At 37.7% G+C, this 19124-nt stretch overlaps 1 protein-coding gene across 1 annotated transcript in view; it reads right to left on the bottom strand.

The window, feature by feature from the left end:
* LOC103115258 (potassium voltage-gated channel subfamily D member 2) overlaps positions 1 to 16781 on the bottom strand; it is a 33179-nt gene extending 16398 nt beyond the window's left edge. The window contains exon 1 of the mRNA XM_060195662.1: positions 16620 to 16781. Within this exon, the coding sequence (XP_060051645.1) occupies positions 16620 to 16781 (162 nt within the window). The remainder of the gene's footprint in view (positions 1 to 16619) is intronic.
* Positions 16782 to 19124: the final 2343 nt, after the last annotated feature.

Here is a 19124-nt window from a genome sequence, read left to right as displayed (position 1 = left end):
ATGGAAAACTATCATAAAGGGTAAAAGGACAAGAAAATAAGGCAGGAACAGCCATTCTCATCTCTGACACAATAGACTTTAAATTATATAAAAGTAATAAAAGATAGGCAAGACCATTACATAATGATTAGAGGATCAATCACCAAGAAGATTGAACAATTATTAACATCTATGCACCCAATGAGGGACCATCTAAATACATCAACACCTACTGAAAGAACTACAAAAATACATCCATAGTGATACAAAAAATAGAGATTTAACACCCCACTCTCACACTTAGATAGATCAACGAAGCAGAGATTCAACAAAGAAACAAGAGAATTAAATGAAGAGATGGACGACTAGACATCCTGGACATTTTCAGTGTTCTTCACCCCCAAAAACTTGAATACACATTCTTTTCAAATCCACACAACACATACTCAAGAATAGACCACATGTTGGGCCACAAAGACAGCATCAACAAAGTCAAGAGCATTGAAATCATCCCAAGTACCTTCTCAGACCACAGTGGAGTAAAGCTAATATTTAACAACAAACAGAAAACTATTAAAAGACACAGAATTTGGAAACTAAACAACATACTGCTTAAGAGCCACTGGATCACTGAGACACTCAAGCAAGAAATTCAAACGTTCCTGGAAACAAACGAAAATGAAGACACAAGCTATCAAAATATTTGTGACACACCTAAAGCAGTACTAAGAGGGAATATCAGAGTCACATATTAAAAAACAAGAAAAAGCCCAAATAAACGTCCTTACTGCACACCTTAAGACTTAGAGGAAGAGGAACAAAGGAACCCTAAAGAAAGCAGAAGGGCAGAAATCACTAAAATTAGAGCAAAAATAAAAGCATCGAATTAAGAGAACCATACAAAAGATCAATGAAGCCAAAATGTAGGTTTTTTTGAAAAATTAAACAAGATTGACAAACCCCTAGCCAGACTCACACACACAAAAAAGACTCAAATTAATAGAATTGTAAATGATAGAGAAGATATCACAACTGACACCACAGAAATTCAGAAAATCGTGCAAAACTTCTATGAACTATACACCACCAAACTAGAGAATCTGGAAGAAATGGAAGAATTCCTAGAAGCATATGCCCTTCCAAAACTGAACCAATAAGAACTACAAAACCTAAATGCACCAAACACAGACAAAGAAATCAAAAGTGATATTAAGAATCTACCCAACAACAAAAGTCCTGGACCAGTTGGCTTCACAAACGAATTCTACAAAAGCTTCAGGAAACAGGTAATACCTATACTTCTAAAGCTCTTACACAAGATTGAAGAAATAGGAATACTCCTTTCCACCTTCTATGAAGCCAACATCACTCTGATACCAAAAGCAGAGAGGGACATAACTAAAAAGGTAAACTATAGACAAATATCTCTGATGAATATAGATGACAAAATAATGAACAAGATCCTGGCCCACTAGATACAACAGTATATCAAAAAGATTGTTCATCACGACAAAGTGGGATTCATCCCAGGAATGCAAGGCTGGTTTAACATACATATCAATCAATATCATTCACCACATCAATAAAAGCAAAGCCAAAAACCATATGATCATCTCAATAGATGCAAAGAAAGCCTTTGACAAAATCCAGCACCCATTCATGCTCAGAACACTACAAAAAATGGGAACAGACTGGAAATTCCTCAAGACGGTGGAGTCCATATATAGCAAACCTACAGCAAACATCATACTCAATGGACAGAAGCTGAGAGCATTCTCCCTCAGATCTGGGAGTAGACAGGGATGTCCACTATTACCATTACTCTTCAACATAGTATTAGAAATTCTTGCCATAGCAATCAGGCAAGAGAAAGGAATCAAAGGAATACAGATTTGAAGGGAAGAAGTCAAGCTCTCACTATTTGCAGATGATATAATACTATACATAGAAAAACCTAAAGAATCCAGCAGAAAACTACTGGAAGTTATTAGGCAATATAGCAAGGTGTCAGGCTACAAAATCAATGTGCAAAACTCAGTGGCATTTCTCTATGCAAACAATCTGAAGAAGAAGACATTAAGAAATCACTCCCATTCACTGTTGCAACAAAATCAATAAAATACCTAGGGATAAAGCTGATCAAAGAAGTGAAAGACCTGTATACTGAAAACTACGAGTCACTATTCAAGGAAATAGAAACTGATACCAAGAAATGGAAAGACACCCCATGCACATGGATTGGAAGAATAAAAATCATCAAAATTAATATTATCCCCAGAGCCATATACAAATTTAACATGTTTCCCATCAAAGTTCCACCAAGATTCTTTAAGAGAATAGAACAAAAACTATAATCATTTATCTGGAACAATAAAACACCTAGAATTGCCAAAAGAATCTTGAGGAAAAGAAACAGAAATGGAGGCATCGCACTCCCAGAACTCAAACTATATTATAAAGCCATCATCATCAAAACAGCCTGGTACTGGAACTAAAATAGGCACAGAGACCAGTGGAACAGAATTGAAATCCCAGAACTAATCCCCCACACCTATGGACATCTAATCTTTGATATGGGGGCCCAAAGTACTAAATGGAGGAAAAAGATTCTCTTCAATAAATGGTGTTGGGAAAACTGGGTTGAAACATGCAGAAGAATGAAACTGAACCACCTTATCCCACCAGAAACAAAAATCAACTCCAAATGGATCAAAGACCTGGATGTTAGACCAGAAACTATCAAATACATAGAGGAAAACTTTGGTGGAACACTTTCCCACCTAAACCTCAAGGACATCTTTGATGAAACAAACCCAATTTCAAGGAAGACTAAAGCAGAAACAAACCAATGGGACTACATCAAATTGAAAATCTTCTGCACAGCCAAAGAAACAATCACACAAACAAAGTGACCCCTCACGAAATGGGAGAAGATCTTCATATGCCATATATCAGACAAGAGACTAATCACCAAAATATACAAAGAGCTCAGCAAACTTTGCAACAAAAAAGCAAATGACTCCATCCATAAATGGGCAGAGGATATACACAAAACTTTCACTTCAGAGGAGATCCAATGGCTAACAAACATATGAAAAACTGTTCTAGGTTGTTGATTGTCAGAGAGATGCAAATAAAGACAACACTGAGATACCACCTCACTCCTGTGAGAATGGCATGCATCAAAAAGGACAGCAGCAACAAATGTTGGAGAGGCTGTGGGGACAGAGGAACCCTTCTTCATTGCGGGTGGGAATGTAAATTGGTCCAGCCTCTCTGGAGAGCAGTCTGTAGAACTGTCACAACGCTAGAAATGGACCTTCCATATGACCCAGTAATTCCTCTCCTGGGGATATACCCTAGGACTCCCTAACACCCAACCATAAAGATTTATGCACACATATGTTCATAGCAGCACAATTTATAATAGCTAAAACCTGGAAGGAACCCAGGTGCCCAACAACAGATGAGTGGCTGAGAAAGCTGTAGTATATATACACAATGGAATACTACGCAGCTATTAAGAACAATGAACCTGCCTTCTCTGACCCATTGTGGATGGAGCTAGAAGAAATTATATTAAGTGAGTTAAGCCAGAAATATAAAGACGAGTATGGGATGATCCCACTCATAAACAGAAGTTGAGAAAGAAGAACAGAAAGGAAAATTCAAAGCAGGAGTTGACTCAATTTGGAGTAGGGCACCAAAGAAAAAACCCTGGGTGGAGGGTGAGGGTGAATGTTCAGCTTCATGGGGCAGGGGATGGGACACAGTCTTTTGGTGGTGGGAATGGTGTTTATGTACACTCCTATCAATTTGTAGTCATATAAATCACTATTTAATTAATAAGAGAGGGGAAAAATTGATTGAATATCTCAAACTGTTTAAAGCACAGACTGAGTCTTTTTAATGCATAGGCTGAGTCTTTGATATGTTGACTCTCTTAAAAGCTTAGTCAAAGGAGAACAAAAGCAACTGGTGGCATAGCTGTAATGCAAACTATATCAAAGGACATGAAATATGGTGAGGGTGTATATGATACAGCAAATCCTAACAAAGGGATTCTTCAAAGTTATCCCAATTGCCAAACAATGTGATTATTGCAATAACTATTGTCTTCTTAAACCCTAAGACAACTGGAATCTCCCCCTTCCAGTCTATAGAGCCTATTTTTCTCCCAATCCTGGAACCTCTAGGGTGGGGCTCACTTCTCTGCATACTTTTCTCAAGTCAGGCCAAATGATATTGTATCTGCTGATTCCAACCTAATCAATACAACAAGTACCATCTCAGCATGCTTCACCTCAGACTGTGTGCAGAGACATCGGCATGGATTGCCAACCCTTCACCCTCATCACTCAGGTGAGACTTTTCCTTTCATGGTAGTCTCTAATTCCATTCCAGGAGGTGTACTTCCTAACAAAGTCCCCAAACCTAGATATAGGGCAGTTCCTGTAAGATAGAGCATATGTTCACATGTATCTATAAATTAGGGCAAAATATATACCTGAAAGCAAAAATACACAATAGTCTGTAGTGAGTCAGTATCAAGTTCATAATGAAATAGTGCCCACTAAGACTTAGATACCCTCCTCACCTACTTCCTATTACAGTTCTCTCACTCACTCCAAAGCTAACCTTATCAAAGCAAGGACTGCAAAAGCAGAATAAGGGCAAGAGACTGGCATACTTTAACAATGACTCTTTAGTCACTATCAGGCCATTCCACCAGCTAGGGCCCAATCAGGGAGTCCTAAGATTCCTAAACAGACTTGATGGGCCTAGAGCTTGAATAAATTCCTCTCTGTATTGATACTGGTCCTTTTTATCTGGAACAACAAAATTGACCCCTTTGTGGGCCCCCATAGGATCTTGCCCTCAACCTACATCAACAATTGTAGTGAATGTTCCATCCTCTGAAGGGAGAATGGACAACATACTCTGATAGACCTGAAGAAGAGGGGTCAATACTGGGGCAGCATGGAATGTTCCTACTCATGACCACAGAATGTGAGCTCATATCTAGAGGGATGGAGAGGTCCCACAGGCTCCTAAGCTAATTATGGGCCCCAGATCACATCAAATCAATGAGGTTTACAGTAATATTTATACCCCTTTCTCATATTAGGGATCTACTCTTTTCCCTGATCCAACTTTCTGGTCTTTTTCCAGCTATGACACCATCTCCAGATGTTGTCCACTCATCATCACCAGACAATAATTAGGATTCACCTGCATATCATATTTCAGGCTCAGGCAAAAAAAAATACTAGTATAGCTCTACGCCCTTTGAAATATAACAAAAATATGCCTACTAGCTATCTACAGAAATGGAGGACCCCTCAACACTTCACCTGTACTATTCCAGCCTTTAGGACTATAATTGTTCAACAGTTTGTTTGGCTTTGTATATTAACTCTCTTTTCAGCCACCAGGTTCCAGATGCTAGCAGGATGCAACCAGACTTCCATGGACAGACAACCCCACCAATGTGCCTTGGAGCTTCACTTCCCCAGAGCCCTTCCCCACTAGGGAAAGAGAGAGACAGGATGGGAGTATGGATCGACCTGTCAAAACCTATGTTCAGTGGAGAAGCAATTACAGAAGCCAGACCTTCAACCGTCTGCATCCCACAATGACCTTTGGTCCATACACTCAGAGGGTTAAAGAGTAGGAGAGCTATTAGGGGAGGGTTTGGTATACGGAGGTCTGGTGGTGGGAATTGTGCGAAGCTGTACCCCTCTTATCCTATGGTTTTGTCAATGTTTCCTTTTTATAAATAAAAAATTTAAAAACAATAATAAAAAAGAAAGAGAAAGATACCATAACACTGAAGTTGCTAGGGCTTGAACATGGGTAGCAAGCATGGAAAGGTATATAAGTTTCAACCATCAAACTTTTCAGACTGATAGTACAGTCACACAAATACATGAATTGACTTAAATCATGGATGTTCTCCAGAAGTTAGTGAATGGATTATCATTTTTCTCCCTGATCTTGATTTAGACATGCACAGATATTGTGCTCTTCTCAGTTCTCAATTATGATATTATAGATCTTGCAGTAAACCTCTCAAGTAGGAGGTTTACCAGGGTATATGCAGATTTATCTAGTGTAATAGCCCAGATTAATGCAAGGTTTACTCAGAATACTTAACTTTCTTTGTGAATAAAGGTTGCCTTGTAGTTTGAAAACTCTGACTTCTTAAAATAAAAGCTATTGGGAATAGGATGAAAAATATTAACCAACCCACTATAGTTCTGTTATTCAAGAGAGAACTTCATATTCTGCTACTATATTCTGGCAGTACTTCTTGTGATTTTTTTTTATTATTAATCTTTGCTTCCTCCAAAATAACTTCTACTTACACTTTATCATTTAAACCCTGTGGCCCAAGGCACTGAAACGCAGCATGCTGATTTGAACTCTGTGAAAGGTATTTTAGTAAAGATGAACTTGCTATAGCAAGTTGGAGGCCTCAGGTGTTAGGCTATGCCAGACTAGCATGCACACAGAGCTCAGTCCTTTGTATAAAATTGGACCTTGTCTTGACAGAGGCTTTCTAGTTAATCAGCAGTATCCCTCTTGCTTTTAGGTGATGGTGAACTAATCCATTTTCTTATTACAGCAATTTTACTAAATAAGGGCCCTATTTGGAGATGGCCCCTATTATCACAATGGCTCAAGTAAAAAGCTAAAAATGCTATCCAAAAAAAAAAAAAGTGAGAAAAATAAAAGGAACATGGCTGCTTTATAAAAACTGCAATGGAATAATCTGTATTTATCCCACCACTGCAACCATTACTCCACCTGTTTAAGTTCTACAATTGAAGTCTGCTGCATCTCTGAAATGTGGTCTTCTCTGTAAATTTCTTTTTCTTTTTTTAATGTTTCCTTTTTAAAAAATATCTTTAATTTTTTTTTTGTATTTATTGGATAGAGGCAGCCAGAAATCGAGAGTGAAAAGGGTGATAGAGAGGGAGAGAGACAGAGAGACACTTGCAACACTGCTTCACTGCTGGGCTAGTTTGGGGGTGCCTCTTCTCAGGCACGTGCTTTCTGGGTTGGAGGGAACGTGATTGGAAGCAGCAGGGGCTGCTACTCACTCAGCCATGTGAGAGATGGCTCAGGAATTGAGCTGGTGGTGACAAGATGGTTCAAATTCTTTATTCATCCCCATATCCAAGCTCTGAAAGGCTGGAAAACAGAAGTGGCAAGTCAGAAACAGAAATGGCTTGACAATACCATACATGGTTAGGAAAGGGGTGGAGAAAGGTAAAAGGGAGCTGGGAAAGGTAGGAACTTCCTTAGCAACTGTTGTGAGGGGTTTAACTGTTAGGATTAATAATACCCTGCAAGCAGGGAGGGTCTTGAGGGTAGAAAAAGAATATATAAAATGAGCAGAATGGGTGGATAAATAGGGAGGATACCTTAAGTCATTTGTTAGACAAAGCAGAACATTGATATGTAGATAATAAGAGAGCAGACCACTGTATCAAGGAATGCAGTGTGAAGCAGGGGAGCCTGCTTAATGAGTTAAGGAATGTGGAGCCCCTGGAGGCAGAAAAATGCAGGGTCTCTGGAGACTGAGTAAGCTAATAGGGAAGCAGAAAACTGAGGTCCATTCCTCTCCCAAGCTCAACCTCAGAAAGAAAGAAGTCTGACAGGGAGATTCATTTCCTCTATTCCCCATTTTTCAATGGGAAAAACCTACCACACTCAACCTAGTTCTCACAGTATTCCCAGCACTTCACCACTTGCAAAGCTGTCCCCTTGCAGGTGGGGACCAGGGGCTTGAACTGAGAACCTTGAGCATTGCAACATGTGTGCTCAACCAGGTGCACCACCATCTGGCCCCAAATTCCTTTTTCTTATGAAAGAAAAAAAATCAGTAATGTTTTGATTATTCAGAATTTACTATTTAAATTGTTCAGAATTTTAATTCCAGAATCAGTTAGAAATTAGAATGTCTAGGGGATTCTCATCTTCTACCTTATTTTTTACTAGAACTTGATTTTGTCAAAATGCTATTTTTTCCATTATTATTATCATTATTATTTTATACAGAGCTTAATGGTTTACAGTACAGTTGTTGACACACTGGTACAATTTCTAATCTCACCAAGATATTTGTCTGCAAAACACTCTCAATTCCAGATTAGGTCCATCATCCTGTAATAGGACCTGAAAGTCCCCACACCTCCCCTCAACACCTATTCTACTTTCCTTCTCCAGAGTTCTTTTTTTTTTTTTTTTTTTTTTTGGTGAAACAAATCACCAGACCAAGTTTTACTTTGTATTAAATCACCAGACCAAGTTTTACTTTGTATCATGCCTTTCTGTTATTTTTTATTAAGTTCTGCCCATGAAGGAAATCATCCCATATTTATCCTCTCTCTAGCTTATCTCAATTAATGTCATTTCTTCAAGCTGAATCCAAGATGAGCTGAAGAAGGTGAATTAATTATTTCTAGTAGTTAAGCATGTATATATACAACAGCTTTCTGAACAACTCATCTGTTGTTGGACACCTAAGTTACTTACAGTTTTTAGCCATTACAAATTTTTCTGCTATGGGGTCAGGTGGTAGCACAGTGGGTTAAGTGCACATGGCACAAAGCACAAGGACCAGCATAAGGGTTCTGGTTGGAGCCCCTGGCTCCACACCTGCAGGGGAGTTGTTTTACAGTCTGTGAAGCAGGTCTGCAGATGTCTATCTTTCTTTCCCCCACTCTGTCTTCCCCTCCTCTCTCCGTTTCTCTCTGTCCTATCCAACAAGGATGACATCAATAACAATAACAAAGATAATCATAATCATAACAATGGTAAAAACAACCAGGGTTACAAAAGGGAAAAAAATAACCAAAAACAAATTATTCTGCTATGAGAATAGGTATACAGAGATCTCCTTGGATGTGTATGTTTGTCTCTTTAGGATATATCCCAGTGTTTCTCTCCTCTCCTCCCCCAGGTCAATTAGGAATATCAAAGGAGACCACCTGGGACTGCAACAAGACAGGACTAGAACGATTTCAGGAACCCACCAAATCACCGATGAGTACAAACACATGTGGCTCTTGGACAGAGAGGAGCTTAGGGAGAGATTAAGTTGCTGGTAACAGTCCCGCAGTTTGCCTTTTGGGACACCACCTCCAGTCTGTTTCATCAACAAGGGGGCAGCTGAAGGGAGAAAGGGACTCGCCAGAGACTCACCAAATGCAACTGTGAGTCTCCACTGCTACTGACCTCAGAAACTGGAGCAGCAGCAGTGAGGCCCTGTACTGACACCAGGGGACAGAGAACTAACCAGGAAACTCAGGAGAGGATCTATACCTCCATGGCCAAGCAGTGGAGCTGTGAAAGTCTCTTTGCATAACCACTGGATTATTTCTGCCACACCCTGCTTTATCTCTTGGTCAGGAGTCAGTGATTAGGCTAAGAAGCCTACTTATAGTTTAAAAGCCTTCAGGCTCCCATAGCCTACAGGGAAAAAAAAAACAACAACACAAAAGAGGCTTTTAAGCCACTGAGCTCCAACTCAGGGATTAAAATATTATTGAAACAACTGTCAACTTCAACAACTGTGAACCCTTTAATTACCTTACTTAGACACAAGTCAATCCAGGCAAGAGTGATCAGTAATTTGGAAAGTACTGAGAGGGACCTCATAGAATGGCTATATAAATGGTTATATAACCTATATAAAATTGTTAAACCAACAAGAAGAAATATTGGAGAAATTAATCAGGACAAGAGTCCAGCTAAAAGCCCTCCAAAGGATGAAGCACAAAATAATGAAGTCAACATCCAAACACTAGTTAAGGAAATAATAACAGGAGTGAGTAAAGAATTTGAAAGAATTGTCATCAGAAATACAGAAACAACAAATGAGACTCTGGAAGAAAACACTAATTATCTCAAGGTTATTAGTGAGCTGAAAGCTGAGATAGCTGAGTTAGGAACACAACTAGCTGAACAAGTTAAAACAGTATCAGAACAGGGTAACAAAACAGATGAACTCCAGAAAACAGTAGAGGGCAGAGAGAATAGAATAAATGAGGCTAAAGAAAGAATTAGCAAGATCGAGGACAAATTAGAAACAACTAAAAAAGAAGTAAGAGATCTCAAAAAGAGATTAAGAGATACTGAAAACAAAACAGAAACCTATGGGATGACTTAAAAAGAAATAATATATGCATTATTGGCTTACCAGAGGAAGAAAGAGAGGGAGGGGAAGAAAGCATTCTTCAGGATGTAATAGCTGAGAACTTCTCTAGTCTAGACAACATCAAAGACATAAAGGTTCAAGAAGCCCAGAGGGTCCCAAACAGAATTAATCCAGACTTAAAGACACCAAGACACATCATATTTAAAATGGAAAGGAATAAGGATAAACAAAAGATCCTGAAGACTGCAAGAGAAAAGCAAAGAGTCACCTACAGAGGAAAACCCATAAGATTAGCAGCAGACTTCTCCACACAAACACTAAGGCCAGAAGAGAATGGCAAGACATCTATCAAATGCTCAATGAGAAAGGCTTTCAACCAAGACTACTGTATCCTGCTAGACTGTCATTCAATCTAGATGGAAGCATAAAAACTTTCTCAGACAAGCAACGATTAAAAGAATCAACTATCACCAAGCCTTCCCTGAAAGAAGTTCTGAAAGGTCTCCTATAAACAGACCACCATAAATATCAGAACACTCTAAAACTCCACAAGAATGGTGTTAAAATATCTTCAATCTTTGATATCAATAAATGTCAATGGCCTGAATTCACCTATTAAAAGGCAAAGAGTAGGAAGATGGATCAGAAAACACACTCCAACAATATGTTTGTTGTCTACAGGAAACCCATCTAACTCAATAAGACAAACACAGATTCAAAGTGAAAGGATGGAAAACTACCATACAAGCCAATGGCCCACAAGAAAGGGCAGGAACAGCTATTCTCATATCTGACATGATAGATCTTAAGATAAATTAAATTAAAAAAGATAGCTATGGACACTACTAATGCTCAGTGGATCAGTCAGTCAAGAGGACTTAACAATTATTAACATCTATGCACCCAATGAGACATGAGGGAGCTAAATGAGAAGATAGATAAACTAGAACTATTGGACATTTCCAGAGTCATTCATCCCAAGAAACTAGAATATACATTTTACTCAAGTCCACATGGGTTATTCTCAAGGATAGACCATATGTTAGGACACAAAGATAGCATCAGCAAATTCAAGAACATTGAAATCATCCCAAGCATCTTCTCAGACCACAGTGGAATTAAACTAACACTTAACAATCAACAAAAGATTAGTAAGAGAATATATCCCTAGGAGAGGAGTTACTGGGTCATAGGGTAGGTCCATTTCCAGCCTTCTGAAATTTCTCCAGATTGCTATCCACAACTATGATAATTTTATCTGCTCATTGTTTATAGTGCTATCTCAAATTTTTGTTTTCCTTAATCATCTTTTCTGAGCATAGAATATCTTAACTGTGTTATCCATACTTAAATTGTACTTTTATTAAATGCCTTGTACTATACTACTTAAGTACTTTAAATAATTATCCCCCTTGTGTGAAGCTCAGTAAAAAGCAAAAGATTTATACTGTCTGAAGAGAAACCAGAGAATGTGAGTAATTCATATAACAGATTGTTTCACACTTGTGAGTTTTCTTCTTGCACTGATTGTAAAACTTATACTGGATTTTCTCTAAGTAGTTCACTTGATGCTATTATCACTTTATTTATTATTATTTTAGATAATGAAACTATTCTAGATAAGTGAAATACCTCACTGACATACTGTGATTCTTTGCCAGGCTTAGACCTGGTCCATCATATTAAAGGAACCTTGATATATATATATATATATATATATATATATATAGAGAGAGAGAGAGAGAGAGAGAGAGGAGATGGAGGGAATAGAGAGAAGGAGAGGGAGAGGAGTAGAGGAAGAGAAAACTCTTCTGAGTTTCATTGATTTCGATTCTGAATTCTCTAGGGTATATAGAATATAGGTATATAGGATGTAAATATTATTATAGGTATATAAGATATAAGTGAATGAGCAAAATAGTTCACTTGGATTGTGTGCTGCTTTGTCATGTGCATAACCCAGGTTCCAGCCCAGCCCCAATAGTATTGAAGGATGGTTTGGTGCTGTGGTCTCTTTCACTCTCTTGTTCTGTCTTTTTGTATCTGTTTCTCTCTATATCTGAAAAAGTCATCCTGAAGCAGCAAAGCCTTGGTGATGAGGGAAAAAAAAAGAGGACAAAATAAGATATATGCATGTAGAATATTTATCACTCATCTGTTCACAAGTTAACTGATTTTGAAAATACCAAATATTATGTCAGTAGTAGGCTGAAGTTCTCCTCCATCTCTATTTTCAGTATTCTCATTAGAGAAAGAAAACCAACAACTGTAAGATTCCTTTATTTATTTGTCAAACACCAACTGAATGACAGGCACTCACTTGGGGCTTGATTTAAAACTTGGCTCAGATTACTAAGAGGAAGGAACATGCCCTCATTTAGCTTCTCAGTTCTCAACTTTTCTTTCAGAATTGGTTAGAGGTCAAAATTTAATCAAAGGGTTTTTTTTTTTTTTTTTTCAGGTAAAAAAAAACTGCTCCGATTTTTTACAAGTGAAAAAAAAATCATGGCAGAGTTTAGTGTTTTCTTTCATTTTCTTTCTTTCTACATCCTAGTCCTCTTTCCAAAGGAAATCCTGAGGGGCCAGGGGATTTTTTTCACACTTTACCATGAGTAAGAGCCTGGATTGGAGCCCCCAGTCACCTGTGCTGGAGAGCTTCAGGAGTGATGGATTAGGATTGCTTTCTTTCTCGTTCTCTCCCCCTCTCTGTTATCCTCCATTCTCTAATGTCCAAGCTTGTTCAAGTATTTAATTTTTTTCTGAAAAAACAATGACATCCCGCCAATATTTTATAAAATAAGCTTGTATGCTTTTAAATCAGTTACAACAATGCCAACTGTCTTGGACAGTGACTGGCTTAGAGAGGGCCAAGTGAAGTTTTGGGCAATAGGATAGCCAGGAAGTCTTCTGACAATCCCTGAGACAAGAAAATACTGACCTTTTGTTCATTTTTAAAGATTCTCTGAAGACATGACATTTCCAGTTGCTTTAGTTACTTTAAAACCCTAAATAAAATTCTTACCAACATACCCACCAAAAGATAGACTGGTAGAAAAATCGAATAAATATTATTAGGTTACTGAATCAGCTATAGAATTGCCTAAGTCCAGAGTTCTTATTAAGGGAGACAATACATTAGTTAAGAATTGCAAAAGCCTAGACCAAGTAGATCAGTAGCAACCAATAGCACAGCTATATACTAGATACTGGGTACTGTACAGAAAACCCTAACAAAAGGACTTTTCAAAGTTAACCCAATTACCAAATAATGTGATGATAACATTAACTATCGATTGTCCTTTTGAACCCTAAGACAGCAGGAGCCTCACATCTCCACTATAGAGCCTCTACTTCCCCCAGTCCTGGAACCATTGGATAGGGCCCACTTTCACATATGCCTCTCCCAATCCATATCAAATAATGTTGCATCTGCCGATCACAACCTAACCAACACTACGATTGCCACCTCAACATGCTTCACCTCAGACTGTGTCCAGAGACTACACATGTGGAATGACAACCCTTCAGCTTCATTACTCGGGTGAGACCTTTCCTTTCATAGTATACTCTAATTCCATCCCAGGTGGTTCACTTTCTAACAAAGTCCCAAAACCTAGATATACACCAGTTTCTGTGAGAGAGAGTATATGTTCACACATATCTGTAAACTACTGCAAAATATATACCTGAAAGCAGAAGTACACTAAAGTTTGCATTGAGTATCCCCCTAACACTTCCTCTCCACTATTCCAAGCTTTGGGTCCATGATTGCTCAACAACTTGTTTGGCTTCGTATGTTAACTCTCTTTTCAGTCACCAGGTTCCAGATGTCATCAGGATGCCGGCCAGGCTTCCCTGGACTGAACACCCCACCAATATGTCCTGGAGCTCTGCTTCCCCAGAGACCCACCCTACTAGGGAAAGAGAGAGGCAGACTGGGAGTATGGACCGACCAGTCAACGCCCATGTTCAGCGGGGAAGCAATTACAGAAGCCAGACCTTCTACCTTCTACAACCCTCCATGACCCTGGGTCCATGCTCCCAGAGGGATAGAGAATGGGAAAGCTATCAGGGGAGGGGGTGGGATATGGAGAATGGGTGGTGGGAATTGTGTGGAATTGTACCCCTCCTACCCTATGGTTTTGTTAATTAATACTTTCTTAAATAAAAAAAAAGAATTGCAGTGCACCCTCCCCAGTTCAAATTTTACTCTAGACATTTTAGAGAAAGAAAAGGAGGAAGTAAAAGAGAGAGAAGGGAGTCGGCAGTAGCACAGCGGGTTAAGAGTAGGTGGCACAAAGTGCAAGGACCCACATAAGAATCCCGGTTCGAGTCCCCGGCTCCCCACCTGCAGGGTAGTAGTTTCACAGGCGGTGAAGCACATCTGCAGGTGTCTGTCTTTCACTCCCCCTCTCTGTCTTCCCCTCTGCTCTCCATTTCTCTCTGTCCTATCCAACAACAACAACAACAACATCAATAGCAGCAGCAATAATAACTACAACAATAAAACAACAAGGGCAACAAAAAGGAATAAATAAATAAATAAATAAATAAATAGAGAGAGAAGGGGAGATAGGAGACATCAAAACACCACCCACACACATCCCTGGAGTTCTCTGGTGATATTCACCGTATAGAGCTAGTGATCAAATTGAGTTTCACACATGGCAAGGTATATGCTTTTCCACTGATCTATCTCCCATGTCCAGTGATTATTTCTTTAAAACAATTTAGCCTGACATTGTGTTGCATATAAGTATAACATTTTTAACACTTAATCAATTTATTATTTATTGGATAAAGACAGAAATCCAGGGGAAGAGAGAGATAATGAGGGCTTGAACCTGGGCCCTTGTACACTGTAATCTGTGCATTCAACCAGGTGTATCACCACTCAGTCCTTCACATAACTATACCATTTTAATAGATAAGCTGCAACCACATTCCTCATTCAAATAACCCAAGATATTGCTTCATTTTTTGAAATCTTCCATCAGTTTTTATCGTATAATATTTGAAAATACAGAATGCCATGCCATTTAATAATAATTGAAAGGGATCATCAGGAATCCTGTTTTATTCATAAGTGGAGAGCTGGCATGATTTTGGGCTGATTCTATGGAGCCTTTGTGTTTTATCAGTTAAGAAAAATCATAATTTCTGAAAATGTATTTGTAATAATGCTGACTTTTAAATGCCCTAATTATGTAAGACAAACTGTGCAGTAACAGATGTATCACTCCTCTTGTATTTATTAATGTTATCTTTTATCTCACCACACATTTCCGGGGAGAAATAATTGATGTAATGAAAATAAACCTCAATTAGGGAATACATGCAGAAATCTTGTGAAATTATAGTTATGTCTTTAATACAAAAAAAAAAAGAAATGTGAGAAAGTTACTACTACAGTGATGAAGTGAGTTACTTCAAATTAAGACAACATGTTTTTAGCAAAGCTTGAGGTGATATTTCCTGAAAATGATACAATAAACTACAATTAAAGCCAATTTGTATTCACTATATTATGTGGTATTCAACTGTGCTTTTTTTTGAAATTTCATTTAATAATTTCTTAAGTTAGTAATAGCTAGTTTGTCTAATTATGTTATTATGAGATAAATAAAACTCGCTTATACGGACTTTTAGCAAAACTCATTTTAATGTTTGGTATTAAAGTAATTAAATGTGTGGCATAAATTTGACATTCACACACTCAATCTGTTTTATTTTCTTCTTACGACTACTGATGACAAATAGGATTCTTGATATTTAGAAATAAAAAGTATAGCTAGTTATTAACAAAAGAAAAGTTGTGAAGCCCCAAACTTAATTATGTTTGATCAAATTAAGTAGTTTGATCACAATAAAGTAGAAGGAAACTTAGTTACTTCCTATAAGAATGATGTTTATAACCTTGTTTTAGAAAGGTAGATAAAGAATTTGTTTATTTGTAGCAGATATGCTTTAACAGTTCTATCAGAAATGTCACCAGATGTAAACAGAGGTGAAAACAGTGAAAAGGTGTTTAAAGAATAAATGTATTTAGTTAGAATATTGTCATCCAGCTTCTTCCCCTCCACTTCCCTATTCCCCTGCCTAGTGAAAACTTCCTCACGATAATAATAGAAACTGAAACTCTTACAGCTGGGAGGGATTTTATAATCCAACCATGCTGTCTCTATTCCCTTTTCCATCCTCCAGGAAGGAGGACTTACAAATTTAGAGCTCCTTGCTTATTTAGAAGCAGCAGAGGTCCTAGGACTCCTTGACGCCAGTCCTGTCCTCTGAAATGAATATTTCTGATAGCCTTGGCTCTTCAGAGGCCATGAATTCCATCCCCAAGTCAATCTGAAATATGTTTCCTTTGGTGAACTTCTTGTTTATTTAGCCTGAAATGTATTACACTGGAGTAAGGTGTTCCAAGTATGAAATGAATCTCAGTTCTTGGATGTGAACTATAGAATTTTACCGTAAAGTAGTAGTCAGCATGGCATGGCTGGTAATTCACAGTCACACCAATACATAGCACTGTATTTGCATAGCAGTCAGGGATCTGGTGACCAGCAGGGGCCTGGTTATTTTGATCTAGTATTTTGCTGTCTGATAACTGTGTGGATGACTCAAAATACATTTTCCCTAAAATTAAATTCATCTCTATTCTCTACAACCGTATTTATTTCTTGATTCAATGCATTTCTTGAACACTTCTGCTTGTCAATGTTCTAAAATGAAGGTACTTAACAGAAGTAGATAAAACAGCCACCCTTCCTTCTCCCAAGGGGCTTACATGGCACTGAGTTAGACTGAAAATTAATTAGCATTTAACATAATGAAGGCAATGATAAGGACTTTGCAAATGAAGGAGAGTGTTCTGGGAGGTGGTAAGAACAGTATGGACTGCTGGTCATAGACTGTATAATGAGGTACTTGATCAAATGTCTGTGCCACTTAATACCTGTTATTTTTGACTTTCGGTTTGTTTATTCATTAGGTGCATACTATGCGCCACTATGTAAAGCATGCTACCTGGTGTTCTTCCTGATTGAATAAGTCACAAGTTGTTGCCCTCATGGGAATCCCATTCTAATATCAGAGCTACAACATGTGCACAGAGAAATAACTAAAATAAGACAGATGGTAAGAAATATAGAAGAGAAATATTAGTAAAAGGAGTTCAAAAGATGGAAAAAAAAGAAAATGAACAGAATGCTCATTTGTATTAGTCATAAATTCCCAGTAACATATTTCTTCCTTGTATTTCTACTTCGTAGCATAGAACCTTCCTTGTCTGCACTATTGGAAGTCTGTTTTAGATAAAGACCATTGTTCTCTAAATAAGAGTCCCATGGGAAACAACTATTCACAAGTTGGTCAAGTCTAAAAAAGAATGGCTGATTTCTCTTTCAAGTTTCCTATCTATTACATTTTTATCTAAATTTAAATATTCTCTGAATTCCTGTATTAAATCCATCAGTAGCCACTTTGTGAAGAGTTGAGTTCATACTATTTTTGTACCAGTTTATGTAGGTATTAAAGAACATGAGCTGGGCAGGCAGTGGTGGACCTGGTACAATAGATATGTTACCATTCTCAAGGACTTAAGTGCAAGCCCCTGACCCCAATCTGTAACAGAGAAGGTCCAAAAGCAGTGGAGGAGTGTTGCAGGTATCTCTTTCTCTTGTCTTCTTGCTCTCTCTCTATTTCTCTCTGTTTCTATCATAAAAGAAAAAAGGATAAACAAATGGGCTCTAGGAGCAGTGGACTCATTATATGTTACCCAGCCTCCACCCTCACCCTCCTACCCCCACAAAAGAACAAGAGAAATATTAGTGATCATGGAATAAATGAAAGTTCCCTTTTCTTGATATTATATTTTTGATTATTTAAAATAGTTATAAAACATTTTTTTCATAACTAAAGTGAGCAGAGAACTGAAAAAAATAATTTTTTAAAGATGCTGTTGATAAGAATGTAGAGCTTTAGAATCTGTGGCTATTCTTGTTAGTTTGTTTGTTTTTGCATTGCTAAAGTTCATGCAGGTACAATTTTACTACTCCCAGGCCAATGTTTCCACTTTTTACCAAAAAAGGGAGGTGCATTATAACATTGGAGATTCCTGTGGTGCTTTGGCACTTTGATGTGGTGCTGTGGCTCGAATCTGGACTGTTCATGACAAGGTGTACATACTACCTGATAAACTATTCCTTTGTCCTGTCCCCTCTATGATTACTTCTACTGTAGCAATAAAACAAACTGCTCTGATATTTGATCAGGAAGCAGTTTTTCTAGACAGGCAGAAGGATTAACTAAGAATAGAAACAAATATATGCATAAATACATTCAAGAGAGTCTCATTTTGTAATTCCTTTCAAATCCCAAGTGTCTGCTTTTAAAAGGAATCATTCACATTCCTTTTTCATTCAAAAGATGAAAATATTTTAATTTTTTCAGGACAGAAGTCCCCAAAGTCATATAGAAGTTTTAATCCTGCCTGAATATAAGCTGATTTCTCCAAAATGCCTGCCTCTGAGGTAAACAGAATCCATTAAAAAATAGTTATTAGGCCCTGTGAACAGAAAATAATATTAGAAGCCAAAAAAAAATATATATAGTTTTGGGGTAATGAAAGCCTTAAGAAGTAAAGGGTATAGAAAAAGAAACAGAAAAGGGAGAAAGATCTTTTAGTATATAAAAAGACTATGATGAAAAATATAACTAATTAACATTTTCATTGTTTCTTTCAATAAAAATCTCAAGCAACTTTGGGACAAAATGAAGCTTCAGGGTAGTCTACCAGATGGTATAATACACCCAGCATGGAAATACATACAAATAGGGAAACTTTATTGCTTATGTAAGTTTTGTAATGGCCAAGCCATATTTTCTGCACCTATCTTCCACTATACTTAGTACTTTAGGAGAGTATAATGTTTGAAAGAAATATAATGTTTTTTTTAGAAAGAGTCACTACCTT

The sequence above is a fragment of the Erinaceus europaeus genome, chromosome 8 (assembly GCF_950295315.1).
Source record: "Erinaceus europaeus chromosome 8, mEriEur2.1, whole genome shotgun sequence".
Lineage (NCBI taxonomy): Eukaryota > Metazoa > Chordata > Mammalia > Eulipotyphla > Erinaceidae > Erinaceus > Erinaceus europaeus.
This window is presented reverse-complemented; position numbering and strand designations above follow the sequence as displayed.